We start from the raw sequence: 18,495 nt of genomic DNA, 5'->3' as shown, positions 1-18,495 counted from the left end.
ATGTGACCAGCATGAACTTCCCTGAGGATTACGGTGCCGCAAGGCAAACGTGTTCTCGAGGAAGCTTCCAGAGACCGATTCAGGATACCAGCGTCGATATATCGACGGATTCATCTCCCCCCCCCCTCCCGCCTCCCCCGCACTGGCGACTGAAAACCGACAAATTTCACCTGCCGCCTTCTTCTCGCCGTCTCCACTCCTCCGCGTTTTCGCGGCAGTCAGTCGTGAAAGGTATATACTCGGAGAGGCGAGTAAATCATAACCGTATACACAAACACGCTGCACATACTTCCAAAGTTAAGTTCGCTCGGGCTCGGATTTCAGCTGAATCTTGGCGAAGAACGATGGGTACGTGGCAGCATGATACGGAGGAAGACAACAAGGAATTGGAAACCCTATTGTAACACGGTTCCCTTGTACACTCTGTTTGCATTGCTGTCAATTGTTTCTTAGCCTGGGGAACTTGCAGGGAAGTTATTTGGTGTGAAAGAAGCATTTGTTAATGAGATTCAGTGAAACATTGAACGCGATATTTATAATTTACAATAGCTTAAGGGGTCATTCTACTTTGATCGGCCAAAAAATTGAGCCATTTTTAAAGTTTTTATTCTGTACAAATGCAACATGTAATGAAATAAATATCTTTGGTTTTTTGAGCTACACTTATATTGGACAAAACAAATTAAGAAGAATTTTTTTTAATTTGTTTTAAATGGTTTTTTATAGCTCCAATATGGCACTTCAAAAAAGAGGTAGGTATGCTCTTGGCGCAGTTGATTTCCCCACTCAGGCTTATCAGAAGAAAAAAATGGAAAGATTCATAATCTGTATGAGTGTCGCTATCGCCTGTATCTCAATTAACAATTTTTGTTGAAAAATAATCAAACGGCGCAGGTTTGAAAAGAAAGATTGACAAAACACCCTTTAACTCGGTTATTTTGTGGCTACAATTTGTATTCATTGCCTTGTAATTAATTCCCCCGAAAAGTTACATTATACAAATAATAAAGCGATGGATAGGCGATGTGCAGCATTAATGCTGTTCTAAAACCCGACCCTATATATAACAGTAAACTTACAATATAGACCGGAAGGTCCCCTTAAATTTACAAAATCTCAAACATTTTTGTTTGAGTATAACAATATGGTCACCCACTGTAAGTTTTTTTTTATTTCATTTTTTCGAATGTTCAACCTTTTAGGAATACGTGTTGAAAAGCATTTTTTGATATTCGTAAAATTCCCGAAGTTATAGGCAGTTGGGTAGCGGCAAATGCATGGGCAACAACCGGCCACTCGGCGCCCACGTAAAACTTTAATCGCGTTTTTCTCGAAACAGTGTGCTCAAAACGGTGGTATCTGTATTTCCAAAAGTTATTATTCGATTCGACAGATATTTTTTTTTGTTTTGAAGAATATACTTCTGGCTAGGGAGGAAACCAGAAAAAAATACAAACAATGATATTTTTTTAGAAAATAAGGACACTTCAAATTTGAATTCACTTTTTCCCTGTATTTTTCATCCTTTCAACGCCTTTGAAAATTATAAATTTTCAAATTTCTTTATTTTTTCTGGTTTCTCCCCTAGCCAGAAGTATATTCTTCAAAATAAAAAAAGTTTCAGTCGATTCGGATAATAACTTCTGGAGATACAGGTCCCACCGATTTAGATCAATTTTTTTGACGCCTTGACTTTAACGACTCCCCAGTTCCGTCTGCAATGATTAATTATAAAACAAAAAATATATTTCTAAAGTGTAAGATATTTCCAGATGTTTAACTATTAGTAATTTGTAATTAAATACATAATGCTCTAAATGTCCTTATTTCTGCTCATGAAAAAGCGATGTATGTATTGCCCCAAGCTTAGAATTATTTTCTTGCAACTATAGTACAATCGTAACGCATATAATAATAAGAAAAATACGAAATGATCAGAAATGGGGACATGAGCAGAAATTGGGACATTCACCTTATTGCGTCTATGTTTCTAAACCAATCTACTGTATAAAAATATTTCTTCACTGTCAAATATCGTGTTTGCGTATGCGATAAGAAGCATCGAATTACATTTAAGAAACTCAAGGTTGATCAATTAATAAAAGATAATAAAAAATAATAAAAGAAATGTCAACACTTCTTTTACTGCAACTTGTTGTTAGCTCACAGTAGATACGTTCTCGTGCAATTTATTAGTTCACTGCAAATATATGACGAATCCTGAGGACTGTTACGGCATGTGCCACGTATATAAACCAGACACACTATGTGTGTACGTGCTCTTTGACTTCTTACATATTTCCTGCGTGGAAAGGTGATGATATAACGCGAGAAAAGAATAGAAGAGGAGGATGAAGTGTAAGAAAAAGAAGGTCTCGCGGGGTTATCAAAGAAGTTTCCTCCCTGATATTCACGAAATGAGTTCCTGTTCCCTTTGCAATGGAGTAATCCGTGCGATGCAACCGTAATACATGTCCGTTTTTGCACGTAGTTGATTTATTCTCGGCTCAGTGGCACAGCCATCCCTATCCACCTTTGAAATAGATCTCATTGGTCGCGTTTGGATCGAGGATGTGGACCAGCTACGGCTTCGCGGATTTTTGTGGGTCGAATGCTCCGACGCAGAAAGCCAGTAAATCCTTGAATTTCTTATTTGCATCTATGCATTCGTATTATACGAGATAACCTTTGCTCAAGCATTTACGTATTCCATGCGCTCTGTCGCTAAAGAAATGTTTATCTGGGTCAAATTCTAATTCTTTGCTACCACATTGAATTCCGGGTAAACAGTTTAAAGGGAAATATGAGCGATTCAATTGGAAATTGATAGTTACATGCACAGATGAAATTTCCAGGCATATATTATTGTTTACAATTAGTATAGTAATTCTACTCCAATTCTATCGTACTTTCTGTCAATTTAAAGATATTATTTCCTATATATGTAAGTATCTTTCTGATAAATTTCAGAATTAAATTCCTTCAGAGTTTTATGTTGCTGGTGTTTCTGTGCGATAGAAGAAATATCTCGTTTTCGGTATTTTTGTAATTAAATTATTTATGTTATTTGTAGTTCAGAATGCTGATTAAGTATTGCCAAATAGGGAAGTACAGTAATGATTAAAAAGCGGCAGACGAGTTAATGATAATAAATATACGTACCTACCATGATTTGATAAGAAAAAACTGCTATACATTCCTCGCTTTATATTGCATAGCCCGAGGCAGTTCTCCATATTAAATCAGTGTTACTGTTATCTAATTCATTAATAGTCTAGTGTTGCCGTTATTTCTATTTGTATATAATAATATCCATTTTTTATTAGGTTCGAGTAATTATAAACCCTACTGCACTAACGGAGTTACATTTAATATAAGTAATAAATATTTGAATACGTAGAGTACGGTAGCCACTGTGAAACTGCAGAATGAATATTAATTAAAAAGTCTGTAATTGTTTTTATATTTATATACGAGGATGTAATGTTGATTTCAATTGTTAACAGATGATCGACGATGAATCCTTGACAGTACGTCTAGAAGTAAGTCTGTATGTTATGTGGAGGAAAGTGGTATTACTAACAATTAATGCAGCTTGTACTTATGTAGAAGCAGTAAACTTCCTCCAGAGATAGAAGAACAATAGCGCGATACAGTCGAAATTACTGCCTGCAACCGGTATATCTACTACATGAAAATAAATCTGTACAATTAGCGCGCACAATATCCACGTAAGAATGGACGTCTAACTCATTCAAGGGTACCCTTTCCGGAGTAAAATTTCTGTTTAGTTTTCATAATTAAAACATGGTATTTAACATGAAGAAACTACAAAAGACGCAAGGTATAATTAATGTATCATTTCCATGGATAGCTATATTTAATATTGTGTGTTTGATGTGCTCCTAAGTAAAACTTGCAACTTGAAAGGGAACTATCTTATAAGACGTAGAGATGTTGTCGTCTGATTAGGAAATCTGTAGCCACGATAAAATATTTCTGCTAACTTTTCGTAAAATCTTATCCTCATGCTAGCATTGTTTGGGGCCTCAGACTGTAAACTGTGTTAGTTGCAACAAATGTTTAGGTATTCTGAGCTAGATCTGATGGTATAATAAATATCTAGCTTATAAATTGGATTAGTCGAGCAAGTGATGCTTCAATTATATAGAGCAGTGTATTAAGGTGGGATTCTCGCGTAACAGCCCCAGAAGTAACTGATATTTATGAATTCTTTTTGAAAAAACCAGGGATCAAAAAAGTTCTGGAACTCTCATTTTTAAAAAAAATTCTGTTAAAACTTATATGTTTCGTTTAAGAAAATATCTGTTCCTGTAGAATTTTTATTGTAAGAAATGTTACCCTCAGGAACTTCTTTAGAAAGTGTTCTCATGGAAGCGATATTTTAGAACCTATATAATAACAGTTCCATGGAAACAGTTATATTAGAACATTTATTAAAAAAGGTTCCATATAGTAAAGAAAAGTACTAAACTAGTAGGTACTAGATTTTTGTTTAACAATATAATATCATATTCTTCGTGTTCATTTAATAAATGGTATGAAAATCATAACATAAGTAATTAATGGTTTCATAAGAACTATTGATATAACATTTTTTTATAACTTACGTGAACCAAAATACATAAAAATTGTGAAAACAAAAAACAATTTGTTTTCTAAGTATCGCATCCAATTCGATGGCATGCCTATGACGTGTAATGAGTTTTGTTTCACTTAACTCTTCAAAGAACGCATTTCAATTCGCTAATAAATTACAATAAAAATTCAAACGCAAATTGAAAAATTGATCCTACTTTCCGCTTCAACTCCAAAGGACAAATTAACCGAAGCTTTCAGCCGTCGAATGGTTCCAAAAGTATGTCTGGTGGATGTTCGAATCGAGAAGGAATAATACAATCGGTCAGAGTGGAAATATCACGTTAAACTACGATATGATCAAGACACGGCACAAGGGCTTTCGTACGCGAGCAGACGACCTCAGATACTTACTCCGGGTATCTCGCTACTTGCGTACATTTTATTATAAAACTTTTTACGAGCATCGTATAAAAGTTCAAGACCATTTCGAGGTTCCCCATCGCTTTGGGCCGCTCGGCTTCCCTTTTTCAGCGTCGGATTACTGGCCGTCGTCTGCCACGGACTCGAAACTTTAAAGATTCAACGAGCGCTTCTGAATCTTGCAATATTAACCCACCGACCAGTTCCCTTCAGCCCGTGGATTCTCCATTTCCATTGAAAATTAAATACGGCCAGGAATCGTACCGTATACGTAGCGATACCGGTCGATCGTAACACTTCCATCTGATGGATTCAGAGATCGAGTCGTACCGCCTCGCAAGGCTGCTTCTTCCGACCCAGTCAATGACGATCATCAGAATTAATGCGCAGTTTTTAGTGGATCAGTATTGAGGGTTCGCTGCGTTATTGAGGTTTCAGGTTATTGCAGATTGCTTCTCGTGCATTATAAACATCCTGTTATCAAGATGTGTGCAACATGGCCCAGAACATGCAAGGGCAGATCGTGACTGGGGCGAGTGCTTCTCGAATCAACGTTGGTCTGGAACACGACTGCAAAAACACTTTAAAATATTGACTACCGATGGCTGACTGACTTTAAAGACTGAAACATCGCAATCATCTATACAATCCAGTACAGAATTCGACAGATCCATAAAAAAAAATCCTGAAAAAAGTTAACCAAATCGCATGCCACAGTAGAATGTCCCCTTAAAGGGGGAATCCTGTTCTTTGGGATTTTTTTTTTAAGAATCCAGCGTTTCGATTGATCTGAAATTTGGACCATGTTTTGATGCATCTTTGAGGAAGCTGCTGTATTTTTTTTATTAAATTGTAACCATAAATATAGTAGTTATGCATGAACGACCATCACGCCGCGCAAAATTCGCAAAGCCGTTGGTGAGCATGATATTTATACACCAGGTAATCTGAAACAGAAAAATGAAACGGGGTTTTATTCTATACACATGTAGCTTGAAATTGAAGAACCAGCAAAAAACAAAAAAAAAATATTGAGCGGTGTGGAGAGTTTTCAAACTGAAAGGTCTGAACGTTTAATTTTTGCGATCCAATTTTGCGCCAATTTTCTTATGTAACAAAAGAAGTATAGAAGTTAGCGATATTCTGGTTCATGAAATTGAAGCTACATATGTACAAAGTAAAACGCCGTTTCATTTTTCTGTTTCAGATTACCTGGAAGGTAAATATCATGCACACCAGCGGACGACTAGTTTTTTGTGGCGTCATGCATAAATCCTATATTTATTATTAAGAATTAATAAAAAAACTGCAACTTCTTCAAGGATGCATAAAAACATGGTCCAAATTACAGATGAATCGAAATGCTAGTTTCTTATAAAAAAATTCCCAAATTTTGCTATGTTTTTAGCCCGCAAAATAGAATTCCCCCCTTAAGGGGTCATTCTACTTTGATCGGTCGAAAAATGAAGCTATATTTAAAGATTTTTTTTCTCAATAAATACAACATATAATGTAATGAATCTTTCTGGAAATTATTAAGCTACTCTTATATTATATAAAAAAAATTAAAAAGATTTTTTTAATTTGATTCATATGTTTTTTTATAGCGCCAATGTGACACCTACAAAAAAGAGGTATGTTCATGGCGTAGGTGATTTGCTGGCTCAGGCTTATCTGAAATAAAAAATTCGAAAAAATTCTTAATCTATAAGAGTGTGGCTATCACTCGTAGCTGAAATAAAAATTTTTGTTGAGAAATAACAAAATGGCACCGGTTTGAAAGAAACAGAGTGTTTTCTCGAATGTACCCCGAGAAAAATCTCGGTTATTTATCCACAAAAATTGTTAATTGAGCTACAGGCGATAGCGACACTCATACAGATTAAGAATATTTTCGAATTTTTTATTTCAGATAAGCCTGAACCGGGAAATCACCTACACCACAAACATACCTCTTTTTGTAGGTGTCACATTGACGCTATAAAAAAAATATATGAAACAAATTAAAAAAAAATCTTTTTAATTTTTTTGTATAATATAAGAGTAGCTTAATAAATTCCGAAAAAATAATTTCATTACATGTTGTATTTATTGAGAAAAAAATCTTTAAAAATAGCTTCCTTTTCGACCGTTCAAAGTAGAATGACCCCTTAATAAAAAATCAACTTCTAATACATAAAGAAAGGTAATTAACACAAGGAAAGAGAAATACTACCTGCTACAAATAATAGCAACAATCGCAGAAACGTCCACCCCATATGTTTCCTTCTCTCTATCCACCATTATTGCAGACTAATTAAAACCAATTCTAAATTATGAACCGACGACACCCCAGACAGGGTCCAAAGAACGAACTGAGGAGAATAAAATATTTCGCGACATCCACCGTTCTGTCGATGTCCAAGCGAACCATAAACGGCACAGTGTCCTTATTCCTTCTCAACAAATATTTCCAAAGACTTATTCTACTTGTTCTTTCTCTCCCATCTCTCGCGGGACAATAAAAAGGCTGCAGAACCGGCGGTGCATCAAGGATGAGGTTTCATTTAGTTGAGTTCTGAAGAAAGAAAGGGATCTCATTTCAAAGTACAAGCTCTTTACGCCTTTGGCTTTTCCGTTTTCGCGGCCGTAGGGGATCTTGCCAAGGATATGCATAATGCTTGGGAGACTTTTTTTTTTAGAAGGGCCACGCTATAGGGCTATGGAAATATATAAGTAATTAAGGCCTGATTAAGATTCCCGAGCCGCCATGTACTTAGCTATAGGGAGAAATCGTCGTCCGACCGCGATGGCGGACATTCTGAAAGCAATTTATTTTATGTATAATGAGAGCCATCGCAGCTGCGCTTGCCACGCGTAGGAAATAGCGGTTGCAATTATTGACGCCAATAACCGCGCGGTAATCTCGCAACGCGACACGAATTCAGCTTTAATTATCACGTAATTAATTATTACAAACACCAGCGGCGGCCTCGTGTTTGACTTTCTGTAAAGGCATTTCATTAACTCCGTCACGAAGTTCCCGGGGGCCGTTTTCTTATGGAACTTAATTTCGCGAAGTGATCATTTCCATCGGATCGGCAAGAAAATTTCATTACTAACGGAACGAACGATGGTGTAACTCCGGGACCTTAAATGGAATCGCTGATATATTTGTATACCTTTCTGCAGCCCTTATTAATCCCAGCAACTTCTACTTCGAAAGTTATAGAAAGATAAAGAAAAGGTACGATTGACTGGCGCGACCACGAAGCGGGGGAGAGGCGGGTCTAAGAAAATGTAGGCAATTGATCTTCAGTGGAGAATATACTTAGCAATTGACTCAAATTTTTTTTGGTAAATAAACCAAATGAGTTAGCTGTTATAACAGAGTTTCGAATTCGTTATTCTGTTCGTAAAAAGATCGGGATCACGTGGGAAATAGGTACTATTGTCCATAGGCTTTACTGTAATTATACACAGAAGCTCCACCTTTGCCAGGGTCTCGAGAACTAAATAACAGAATGTGGCATACCTAATCCCAATGGTCTGTATTTATCGTTTCGCTACGCAATTTGACGAAGAACGCGGCAAAGTGGTAGCGAAGGAAAACGATTTCGGGACCTGGCTTCGGCTGCCCTATTATTCCAACGATAATTTAAGGGCAAGGGGCTGATGCATAGGTAGCGAGTTTATGCGACGCCATTGTCTCGGGCTACTGTTATTTATGGGAAGGTTTCACCTTCCAAAAACGGGAGGTGCGTGTTTCGCAAACCGTGATGCGAATAACAATCGCGCCCGGGTAGTAATTAAGGATTAGCGAGGTGATTAGCGAGCACCCCGTATTTAAATCTCACTGGAACGGATACGATGAGCGAATGTGCGCGCATCCTAACGATTCTTGGGTCAAACAACAAATTACACGAGCTCAAGATCTGTGCAGGACTTCACCACGTGTCTGCTAATTGCACATTCTTGTTGCAGTACGAGTTCGAGCGGGCTGCGAAAGATTTGCATAATTAGAAATAGAGCCATGTGCAGGACGTATCGTCCTAGACTTCGACGGGCACTAGTTAATGGGGGAATTCTATGTTAAGGGCTAAAAACGTAGCAAAATTTAGGATTTTTTTTTTAAAAAACTAGCATTTTGATTCGTGTGTAATTTGGACCATGTTTTTATGCATCCTTGAAGAAGTTGCAGTTTTTTTATTAATTCTTAATAATAAATATAGGATTTATGCATGACGCCACAAAAAACTAGTCGTCCGCTGGTGTGCATGATATTTACCTTCCAGGTAATCTGAAACAGAAAAATGAAACGGCGTTTTACTTTGTACATATGTAGCTTAAATTTGATCAACCAGAATACGGCTAAATTCTATACTTCTTTTGTTACATAAGAAATTTGGCGCAAAATTGGATCGCAAAAATTAAACGTTCAGACCCTTCAGTTTGAAAACTCTCCACACCGCTCAATAATTTTTTTTGTTTTTTGCTGGTTCTTCAATTTCAAGCTACATATGTATAGAATAAAACGCCGTTTCATTTCTCTGTTTCAGATTACCTGGTGTATAAATATCATGCTCACCAACGGCCTTGCGAATTTTGCGCGGCGTGATGGTCGTTCATGCATAACTACTATATTTATGGTTACAATTTAATAAAAAAAATACAGCAGCTTCCTCAAAGATGCATCAAAACATGGTCCAAATTTCAGATGAATCGAAACGCTGGATTCTTAAAAAAAAAATCCCAAATTTTGCTATGTTTTTAGTACAAGGAATAGGATTCCCCCCTTAAGTTGCCGTTTTTTGAATGGTTAGGCGAAGAAGGCGATTGAAGCGCAGACGATTTTTGGAACTAAAACGTGTATAATTTTAAGAATTTGCAACACGGCACATATTATAATTGTGTCATTGAGAGCAAAAGCAAAAGAAAAATTAATTTTTCCTATTTCATATAATTAGCACAGCCGTAATTAGTCCGTTTTTACTCTGAATGCCTCAATTACGATACAAGGTGGTGAAGGTAATTGCCAGAAGCCGTATCTTCCCTTGATTTATTGTAGATAGAAAAAATGGCGGAGAAAAAGATTGAGTAGCACGAAGTTTATCACTATATGACTACATTGCGTTTTTCAAAAGTGGAATGATGTATCTGCAGTGTGCAATTTATTGCAGATGCTTTTTGACAGGGACTACAAACTTATTTTAGGTACATCGATTTTTCTTGGTACTCTGGGTATAAATGTATCAAGCAGGGATTGCAATACCGGTAAACCGATTTACCGGTAAATCGCGAGAAATACCCTCATTTTTTACCGGTAATTCGATAAATTATGTATAGCAATGTAGCGCACATATGCGTTCATTAATTCTGTCGATATCTACTACGTTATCAGTGAAAAAAACTTGAAATATTAATAGAGACGAAAACCGAAGTATCTCATGAAGAACCAACTCTGATTCAAAAGAAAACTAAAAATCTGAATCAAGCCATAAAGAAAATGGACGTATTTTCAAATAGAAAAAGTAAAGAGAAAATATCTACAAATGGCACATGATTTCTTAATGACTATCCGACCAACAAGTGTTGAATCTGCGAGCGATTTATCAGGAGACCAAAGTTTGGACAAATTGTGTTTTTTGTGTGCATATTTGTTAAAAAGAATTGGTAAATAAAAATTATTTTATTATGTATGTAAGTTAAGATTCTTTTCATTGTTTTGGTAGTGAAGATCCATATTAATAAGTATTGTCGATAGTTAAACAAATATATCTATTTTGTGTTATATCATTTTATATTTTATGTTCAGAATCGTTTTATTTGCATATATTTTTTTATAATGCTCGGTTAGAGTTAAAAAAAAATTGTAACGTTCACACTTATATTTTTTAATACCTTAAAAAATTACCGGTAAATCCGTTTTGATTGAAAAATTTGCCGAATTATCTGCAATTGAAAAAGTCGGTAAATTTGCAATCCCTAGTATCAAGGCGTTCGAAAACTGAACACTCCACGATATGTTTCAAATTTCGCAGTAGGGTGGGGTATTCTAGATAAAAGTGTCATCGATTCATATGCTTCTGTTGATGAAATTTCTAAGTTCAAGATTACATGGTCGTATTTTCGTGCCAAATTACGTGGTAAATAATACAAAATTCTGTTGGAGTAATTTCTAAAGAAATATTTCGAAATATACCTATATCCACTTTTTGTCCTTCTATGTCGGACTTCTTTATTACAACACGCCATACATGTACGTAAAAGACGTATACAGCACTATATTTCTACATAATAACAAATTTTACATGATAGGTATAATTATAATACAATAACGAGATTTTCATACAACTTTTTTACGTTTCCATGAAACGCAATTATCGAAGTATGAATACTGGATTGCTTCATCAAAATTTAAATTGCATATTCATATTTGCTTGCGATACAGTTACATGATCATAGTAGCTTCTAACGTTGAATAATAATTCATGTAATATAAACAAACATTTCACGTTGTTATCAATTTTCCCTGTAACCGTGAACATCGTAATATCTTTCCATATTTATTGGTACACTCTTCATACGAAGCATGCAACTTACTAACATCGATCGTCAATTACAACAGCACAGAGCAAACGAAAATATTTTTTAATAAAGTCGATGTTTTTCGTTTGCCTATGTGAAAACATAAATCTTCTGTCAATTAAGGGCGCGATTGGGTATCGATATTCTAGTGTGGAAATGCAAATTAAGCTGCTCTATACACGGTATTTAAACTCTCCTGTGCTAATACGTAAGCACGTTGCATCTATACTCAGGTCAAACAACCGATTATACTGTACCCCGATATTGAAAATTTACAGAACAAACGTTCCGATACTGGCTCTAATTATGCACTCGATCTGTAATGTTGGCACTAACAATAAGTTCAGTATCTAACAGTGATTAGTATTTTCGAAGCATACACCAATGAACGTGGACGTGGACACTGTCCGATACAGTGCGAAATAGAGTGAATTGATTTAGATGAACCTGTGATTAATATCTACTATATAATGACAAATACGAAATTAATGAAGTTCCAAACTTATACAATGCATCGAACATCGTGCTTGTATGAAACAAATAACATAATTCTCAATTACAAAAGTAAATTGGAATAATTTAATTGTAATTGTATTGGTGTGTTAATTGAGGAATAAATTTTTTTTTCTTCACATTCAGTAAATAATTTTAAAAAATCCCGTTTGTAGTACACAACACTTGTGTCACCTTAACAAAAAATAACATTTTAACATTTATCGCTGAATATCTACATTTCTATAAAAATAAGAAAAATTGTTTTCTATAACCAGGAGTTATTAATTCGACATATTTAAGACGTTTTATTTTGCTAGTAATCCAAAATTATACAACTCTAGTTCACGGTCTCAACTGAAAAAATACATCGTTTTTTTAAATTTCTCCTGCCGATGTATACACCATATTATCTTCTGTTCTGACCGCAAGAAAAATAGTAACTAGTAAAGGATGACACTCTAGCGCCCGGACAAACAGCCTGATTTTGAGAATTTTCTGTGCGAGTATAGTGAATGGAATGCAAAATCTGTTTCAGGGCCTTTATTGTACATACTTTGAAGTACGATCACAATTTTCTTTAATTTGTTTAGTACGCTAGAGTGGCATTGCCCCTTGCACAAAAAACACTACAAAATACAAACTAAACTGGGTTCCTGAAAAACATTTTCATTCCCAGATCATCGCTTCCTGACTGAATAAAAGCCTGTCACTATACCACATTAGGGTGGCCCTTATTTTCAACCTGCGATTTCTTTTGCTCTCACCCCCTAATATGGTTCCATTTCATAAAGAAATAGTCGGCGATACTAGGTACAGTCACCCTAAATAAGGGCCACCCTGATACTAAATGTGCCTAATGACATGAAAGGATTATCCGCTTTCAACCTAGAAGAATATCCCAGAAACGTGTACCTTATGAACCTCCACTTATTATAACTTTGTCACTGCCTCCCATGAATTCTATTAACCACTAAAGCCTGAACCCACGGATCACCCACAGCCTGCCTTCCTAATGTGATGATGTGTACGATTGCTCGTTGAATCTATTAAAAATTAATTGCACGCGCGGGTGCGAAAGCTGTCCGCGCGTTATCTCGTAAATAACTAACCAGCTGCACATCTTCCTGAAAAAAAAGAACGGTTAATTAACGATGAAACAGCGACGCTAGTCCGGGATAGCGGATGCCACTCACGTGCATCGCACGCTGATCTCGCAAATCCGCGAACTGGACGTTTAACCTGCGACAGATTCCTACCCCCTCCCCCCCCCCCTTTTAAGCCGAAACGTCGGGGGAGACGAGGGAAAGTTTTCAGGCCTTCAGCGATAGCAGAGCCAGAAGCTGGTCGCGTTCTTCTGTCGCAAGTGCGCAAACATCACCATGGGCGGTGCCATTGCATATTCATTTCGATACCAGGCTGGCAAATAAGAGCAGGGCGCGGCATGTACAGGTGGCGCGTGCATAACACCGCAGGTATACAAATTGAAACGAATCACGGGCAAATTAGAGAGGCGAGAGAAGTGAGAAGCGAGAAGTGAGCGGGGCTTCTGCGCGTAAATTCGTTAAGAGCGACGTTTTTGCGCAGTGAGCGTCGCGCTATCCAAAGATAGGCGATAGCTGTTTCGGCGCGAGATTGGCTGGCGCAACGTGGGACAGTAAAGAAGCAAGGGGAATCCGGGATAACGGGGCTACGGTGTCAGGGAAAGCAAAAAGTATGGAAAACCCCTGGAAAATGGAGGGTCCTGATTAAAGTGTTGCCGAATTTCACGTGGCAGAGAGCTCGCTATCGAATCAGAGAGGTGCGAGGGAGTTCTGGCGAAAAGGTCGCGGGGCGTTTTTGTGTGTCGATGCTGTACGAGAGCTGCCAGCATAAAGTTGCGCTGTTAAATATGAATTAAACGTAGTTACAGAGTAATGCGTTAAATGGTAAATATGGAACCTGCCCGAAGTACCCTAATCTGTAAATATTTATAAGCTGTGCATCACGAGTGCGATTTACCAAACAGAATATGAGCACGAGCAGCAGACCCTTTTGATTTTCTATTTGGGGCCGTACTTAAATTACGTAAGGGTAATTTTGGCGAATTCTTACCCCCTCCCTCCCCCAGTAGGTATAAGAATTCGGAAGATTTGATATTTCAACCCCATCCTTACGTAATAATTTTTACACTTCATTTTTGCAGTTATTAAAATTCTTTTAAAGGTTTATGTAATTCATTGAACTCGGTTTCGGGAAATTTAAACTAAAACTACTTTTCCGGAACATTACTGATGGAATTTTTATTCTTTGAAAATTAGGTTAAAAAATATTACGAAAGACGCTACCTGACTCCCCCCTCCCTCCATGTAAGAAAACGTAAGAAATTTGCGACCCTCTCCCCCCCCCCCCCAAAAAAAAGCCTTACGTAATTTAAGGGGATCTTCCAGTCTAGAGCCCACAAAAATAGGTGATATTTAGGAATTAATTAAAGGAAAACTAGTATGTATAATTTAATGGGACTTTTTGCATCGTATTAAGAATGTCTTAAGCTTTAGAAATATATTTTTTGTTTTATAATTAATCATTGCAGACGGAACTGGGGAGTCGTTAAAGTCAAGGCGTCAAAAAATTCATCCAAATCGATGGGACCTGTATCTCCAAAAGTTATTATCCGATTCGACTGAAATTTTTTTTTATTTCGAAGAATACACTTCTGGTTAGGGAGAAACCAGAAAAAAATAAAAAATGACATTTTTTTAGAAAATAACGACACTTGAAATTTGAAATTACTTTTTGCCTGTAGTTCTCATCCTTTCAACGCCTTTGAAAATTATAAATTTTCAATTTTTTGTAGTTTTTTCTGGTATCCCCCCTAACCAGAAGTATATTCTTCAAAATAAAAAATTTTCAGTCGAATCGGATAATAATTTTTGGAAATACAGGTCCCACCGTTTTGAGAACACTGTTTCGGGAAAAACGCGTTTAAAGTTTTACGTCAGTGCCTAGTGGCCAGGTGTTACCCATGCATTTGCCGCTACTCAAATGCCTATAACTTCGGAAATTTTACGAATTTCAAAAAATCCTTTTAAACACATGTTCCTAAATGGTTGAACATTCGAAAAATGAAAAAAAATCGACTTTTAGACCGGAAGGTCCCCTTAAGGAAGACCCCTTTGCTAATATAGCACCAGTCTCACTTGTCAAGTGAATTATTTTCGGTAAAAGTTGCCATTAATTAATTAATTGTATTTAACAATCATCTCGTAGTATTCTTGTATGAATGTAATTACCAAAGTTTCGTGGTAAATTAACTCGTCTATTCCAATACAGAGGAATTTTAAAATGATGAGTTACTAGGCTCCCTAGTTGACCAGCTAATCCACGAGGCAACAATTTATATCAGTCTGCACTTATCGAAATTCTTGATATTCTTGCTTCAACAGATACAAAACTAAAATCACAGGAAACAATGCCCCGCATTCTAGTCGCAACTGTTCTACGAAAAGGGACATTTCATTTCGACCAGTTCGGAGTGCACTAATCAGGCTCTCATGTGGATAAAACTTTTCTACGATTGGAATTTAGCGTAACGGTGAATCTCGGTTAATCTTATGCATGTATATTACACGGGAAAAGTTGGAAGTATGCAGTGGTGCGTCTAGGAAAGAAGTAAACCGCATAATTCCCAACGGGGATGTTTAAAAGTCGACGCCAATGTCGAAACTTTTGCTGTCCCCCACGCGATTTTTCTTTTTTGCGAACGTAATCCCGAGGGCGGCTAACGTTAATGCTGACGTTGCCAAGTTTACACAGAAAGTTTCTAAAGCACTTGTCCATTTAAGTTATCATAGGATAAGTGCTTGCCGCTTAACTCGCCAGCAAGAAGAGCAGCATCATTCATGTTTGAAAAAAGATCGTTTCCTACTCGTCTAGAGCTTGCGACGCCTTATCTAGCACGCCCAATTTGAAATTTCCATATTGTTACGGGCAGCAATGCCTTTTTGAATCCGTAACCTGGTATCGAATTAAGAGTAATTAAAATTTGTACTTGTCAAATTATACGAGTGAAAGATTGAGTAAAAAAATTGTCTTTTTATCTGCTGTACTAAAAGTAATATTATTTATTTTATTGTTATTATGTCGTTTGGAACCAGATTGTCTAAAATCAAAAAACAAAAAAGATTTCGTTTGTATATTAATGTATCCTTACGTTAACGGAGAGAATTTTCCGAAATATTAATTTAAAACGAAATGGCGGCTATTTAAAGTTGAAATCCTGATTTTTTTCGCGTAATTTTTCCACGAAAAATTCAGGATTTCAACTTTTACATTTTTAAAAATGCTTCTTGGATGTCAGTTGTTAATTTATTATAAACATAAATATTTTTCTACGAAAAAAATACCTAATGTTCTTTAAATGTTGCTCTTTTAAGTGCAAAAGGTTTGGTAAAAATATACGCTTCCACTTCTTGAAAAAAAATTCACAAATATTCGCCTCTTTTCGGCCGCCTGACTAGGTATAACCCCTTAATATAATACCGATTTAATGAAACGTTCCCCCGAAGCATCATTGCATGTTCCTCCTAATGGAAGGAAGTTCTGGGCAAAAGAAGCGAAAACAAGTTTGGCACACAACGTGTTAATCCAGCGACTGCCAGAAAAGTCATAGCCTTTTATTTTCAGGGGTTCGTGGACTTAGCAATGTATCCATCGATATTCCATTGGCCGTAGCAGCTGGCACCACCGTCAATATGAGCTGCAGATACGATCTACAATCAGACACTTTGTACACGGTGAAATGGTACAAGGGTTCTGAATTTTTTCGATACGTCCCGAAAGAGATGCCGCCGATCGCTGTTTTCGGAGAATTGGGTGCCAAAGTTGTCGTAAGTACCCATTTTCATCAGTTTCACAGTGCCAATCACGAGCGAAGATAACTTGTAGGCATAGAAAAAATGTAAATTTTACGAGCAAAGTAATATTTATCATTTTTATTTTTGTTGCTTTCAAATTTCTTAATCCAATTCTCTTGTAACACAATCATTTTATTTCGTTTATGCTGCATCGTCTTCCTCCTCCACTTTTCACTTCACAAGCCTCGCCTTTCGGCCGAATGGCCTCCACTGTTTAATTAATTAATCCGAGTCACAAAAAGGGAAGTTACGAAGTAACAAAGATTGCGTGAAAGTAATCCGCTGGACGTTTCTCAGTGAATTGTAACCGGGTTATATTTCGAGCTAGAAATATCCTCAGAATTTCGTACTTATTAAAAGTTGGAAGGCGACCCTTTGCGAATCACGTTTTACATTCGCACCTGACGTGCAATCGTCGAGAACCAGGGGACCCGGAACTCAGTCTCCGGGATTACATTTCCTCAAGTTTCTTCAAACGTGCAAGTTTGTTAGCGTGTATCGTTTCTGCTCTAGTTTATTATATAACTGCACCTGATAAAATATGCGCTGACGTATGTACCGTCCCTTTTATGTAATTAAGGGCGTCCACCGTAATTTGTTGTTTTTTTTTTCATCCCTCGGATATTCGTATGTATTCCATTCCTGAATTTTATTCACAGTAAATTATTCATTCACAGAATGCTGTGAGCTATATGTATACGTAGGTACTTTAATTAGTAATTTACAGTTAAATTCAAATTTTCTTAATATTGAATTTACTCTAGGTCTCTTTGCATAAAGAATGTTTTACTGGTACATATTATATAGATTTCCTTGTTTTTTTTTATATTGCCACTACATCTGCAAGATAATATTTTATGGAAACAAATTTTTTAAAAAGTTAACATTTCCGCAAAAATTTATTGAGAATTGCACGGCTCTGATTGATGTAATACTGTATTGTTAATGTAAGAGATATGGCGAACTTTTGTTTCCAGTACTAATTGTAAATATGGAATTTATACAGCATTGGTTATTACAAAGAAAAACAGAAAATACACTCCTGTCTATTTTACTGTTCTTCTTTCTTTATTCCACACTTAATTTACAGCTGGATTATCGCTCCCCCATTTTTATTTTCTGCATTCACTCTACAAGATGTATGATTTTGAAGAAAATATTGAAAATATAACATACCAAAATTGGGTTTGAGAGATAAACAGTGTAAGAAAACTATGTAAGCTAGAATGCCATTGTTCAAAGTGCTTGCAAAGTCTGGGTCCACCTAAAAGTAATCGTACAATTAGAACACCAAATTTTAGTCCAGGATAAAGAAAAATAGTCAATGACGTTAAGTTTCATTATTCGAAATAAATAAAGCAAAAGGTATTACTTATTTCTTAAATTCACTGCAAATAAGTTTTTAAAATTCTAATTAGTCAAGTGGATATTTTTACGTCCACCAGTATTTTTTATCTACGTTCAAAAATATATATGTTCCATTTAGAAAAATGGAAAACGTAAGTGACCTTAAAATCTA

The 18,495-nt window shown here is 36.3% G+C and overlaps 1 protein-coding gene across 1 annotated transcript in view; it reads left to right on the top strand.

Annotated features, from left to right (window-relative positions):
• LOC143376228 (uncharacterized) overlaps positions 1–18,495 on the top strand; it is a 92,333-nt gene that overhangs the window by 52,569 nt on the left and 21,269 nt on the right. The window contains exon 2 of the mRNA XM_076826343.1: positions 16,747–16,949. Coding sequence (XP_076682458.1) covers positions 16,747–16,949 — 203 coding nt within the window. The remainder of the gene's footprint in view (positions 1–16,746; positions 16,950–18,495) is intronic.

The sequence above is a fragment of the Andrena cerasifolii genome, chromosome 14, assembly GCF_050908995.1.
Source record: "Andrena cerasifolii isolate SP2316 chromosome 14, iyAndCera1_principal, whole genome shotgun sequence".
In the NCBI taxonomy this organism is placed as follows: domain Eukaryota; kingdom Metazoa; phylum Arthropoda; class Insecta; order Hymenoptera; family Andrenidae; genus Andrena; species Andrena cerasifolii.
Note: the sequence above shows the minus strand (reverse complement) of the source record. Positions and strands in the feature narration are given on the sequence as shown.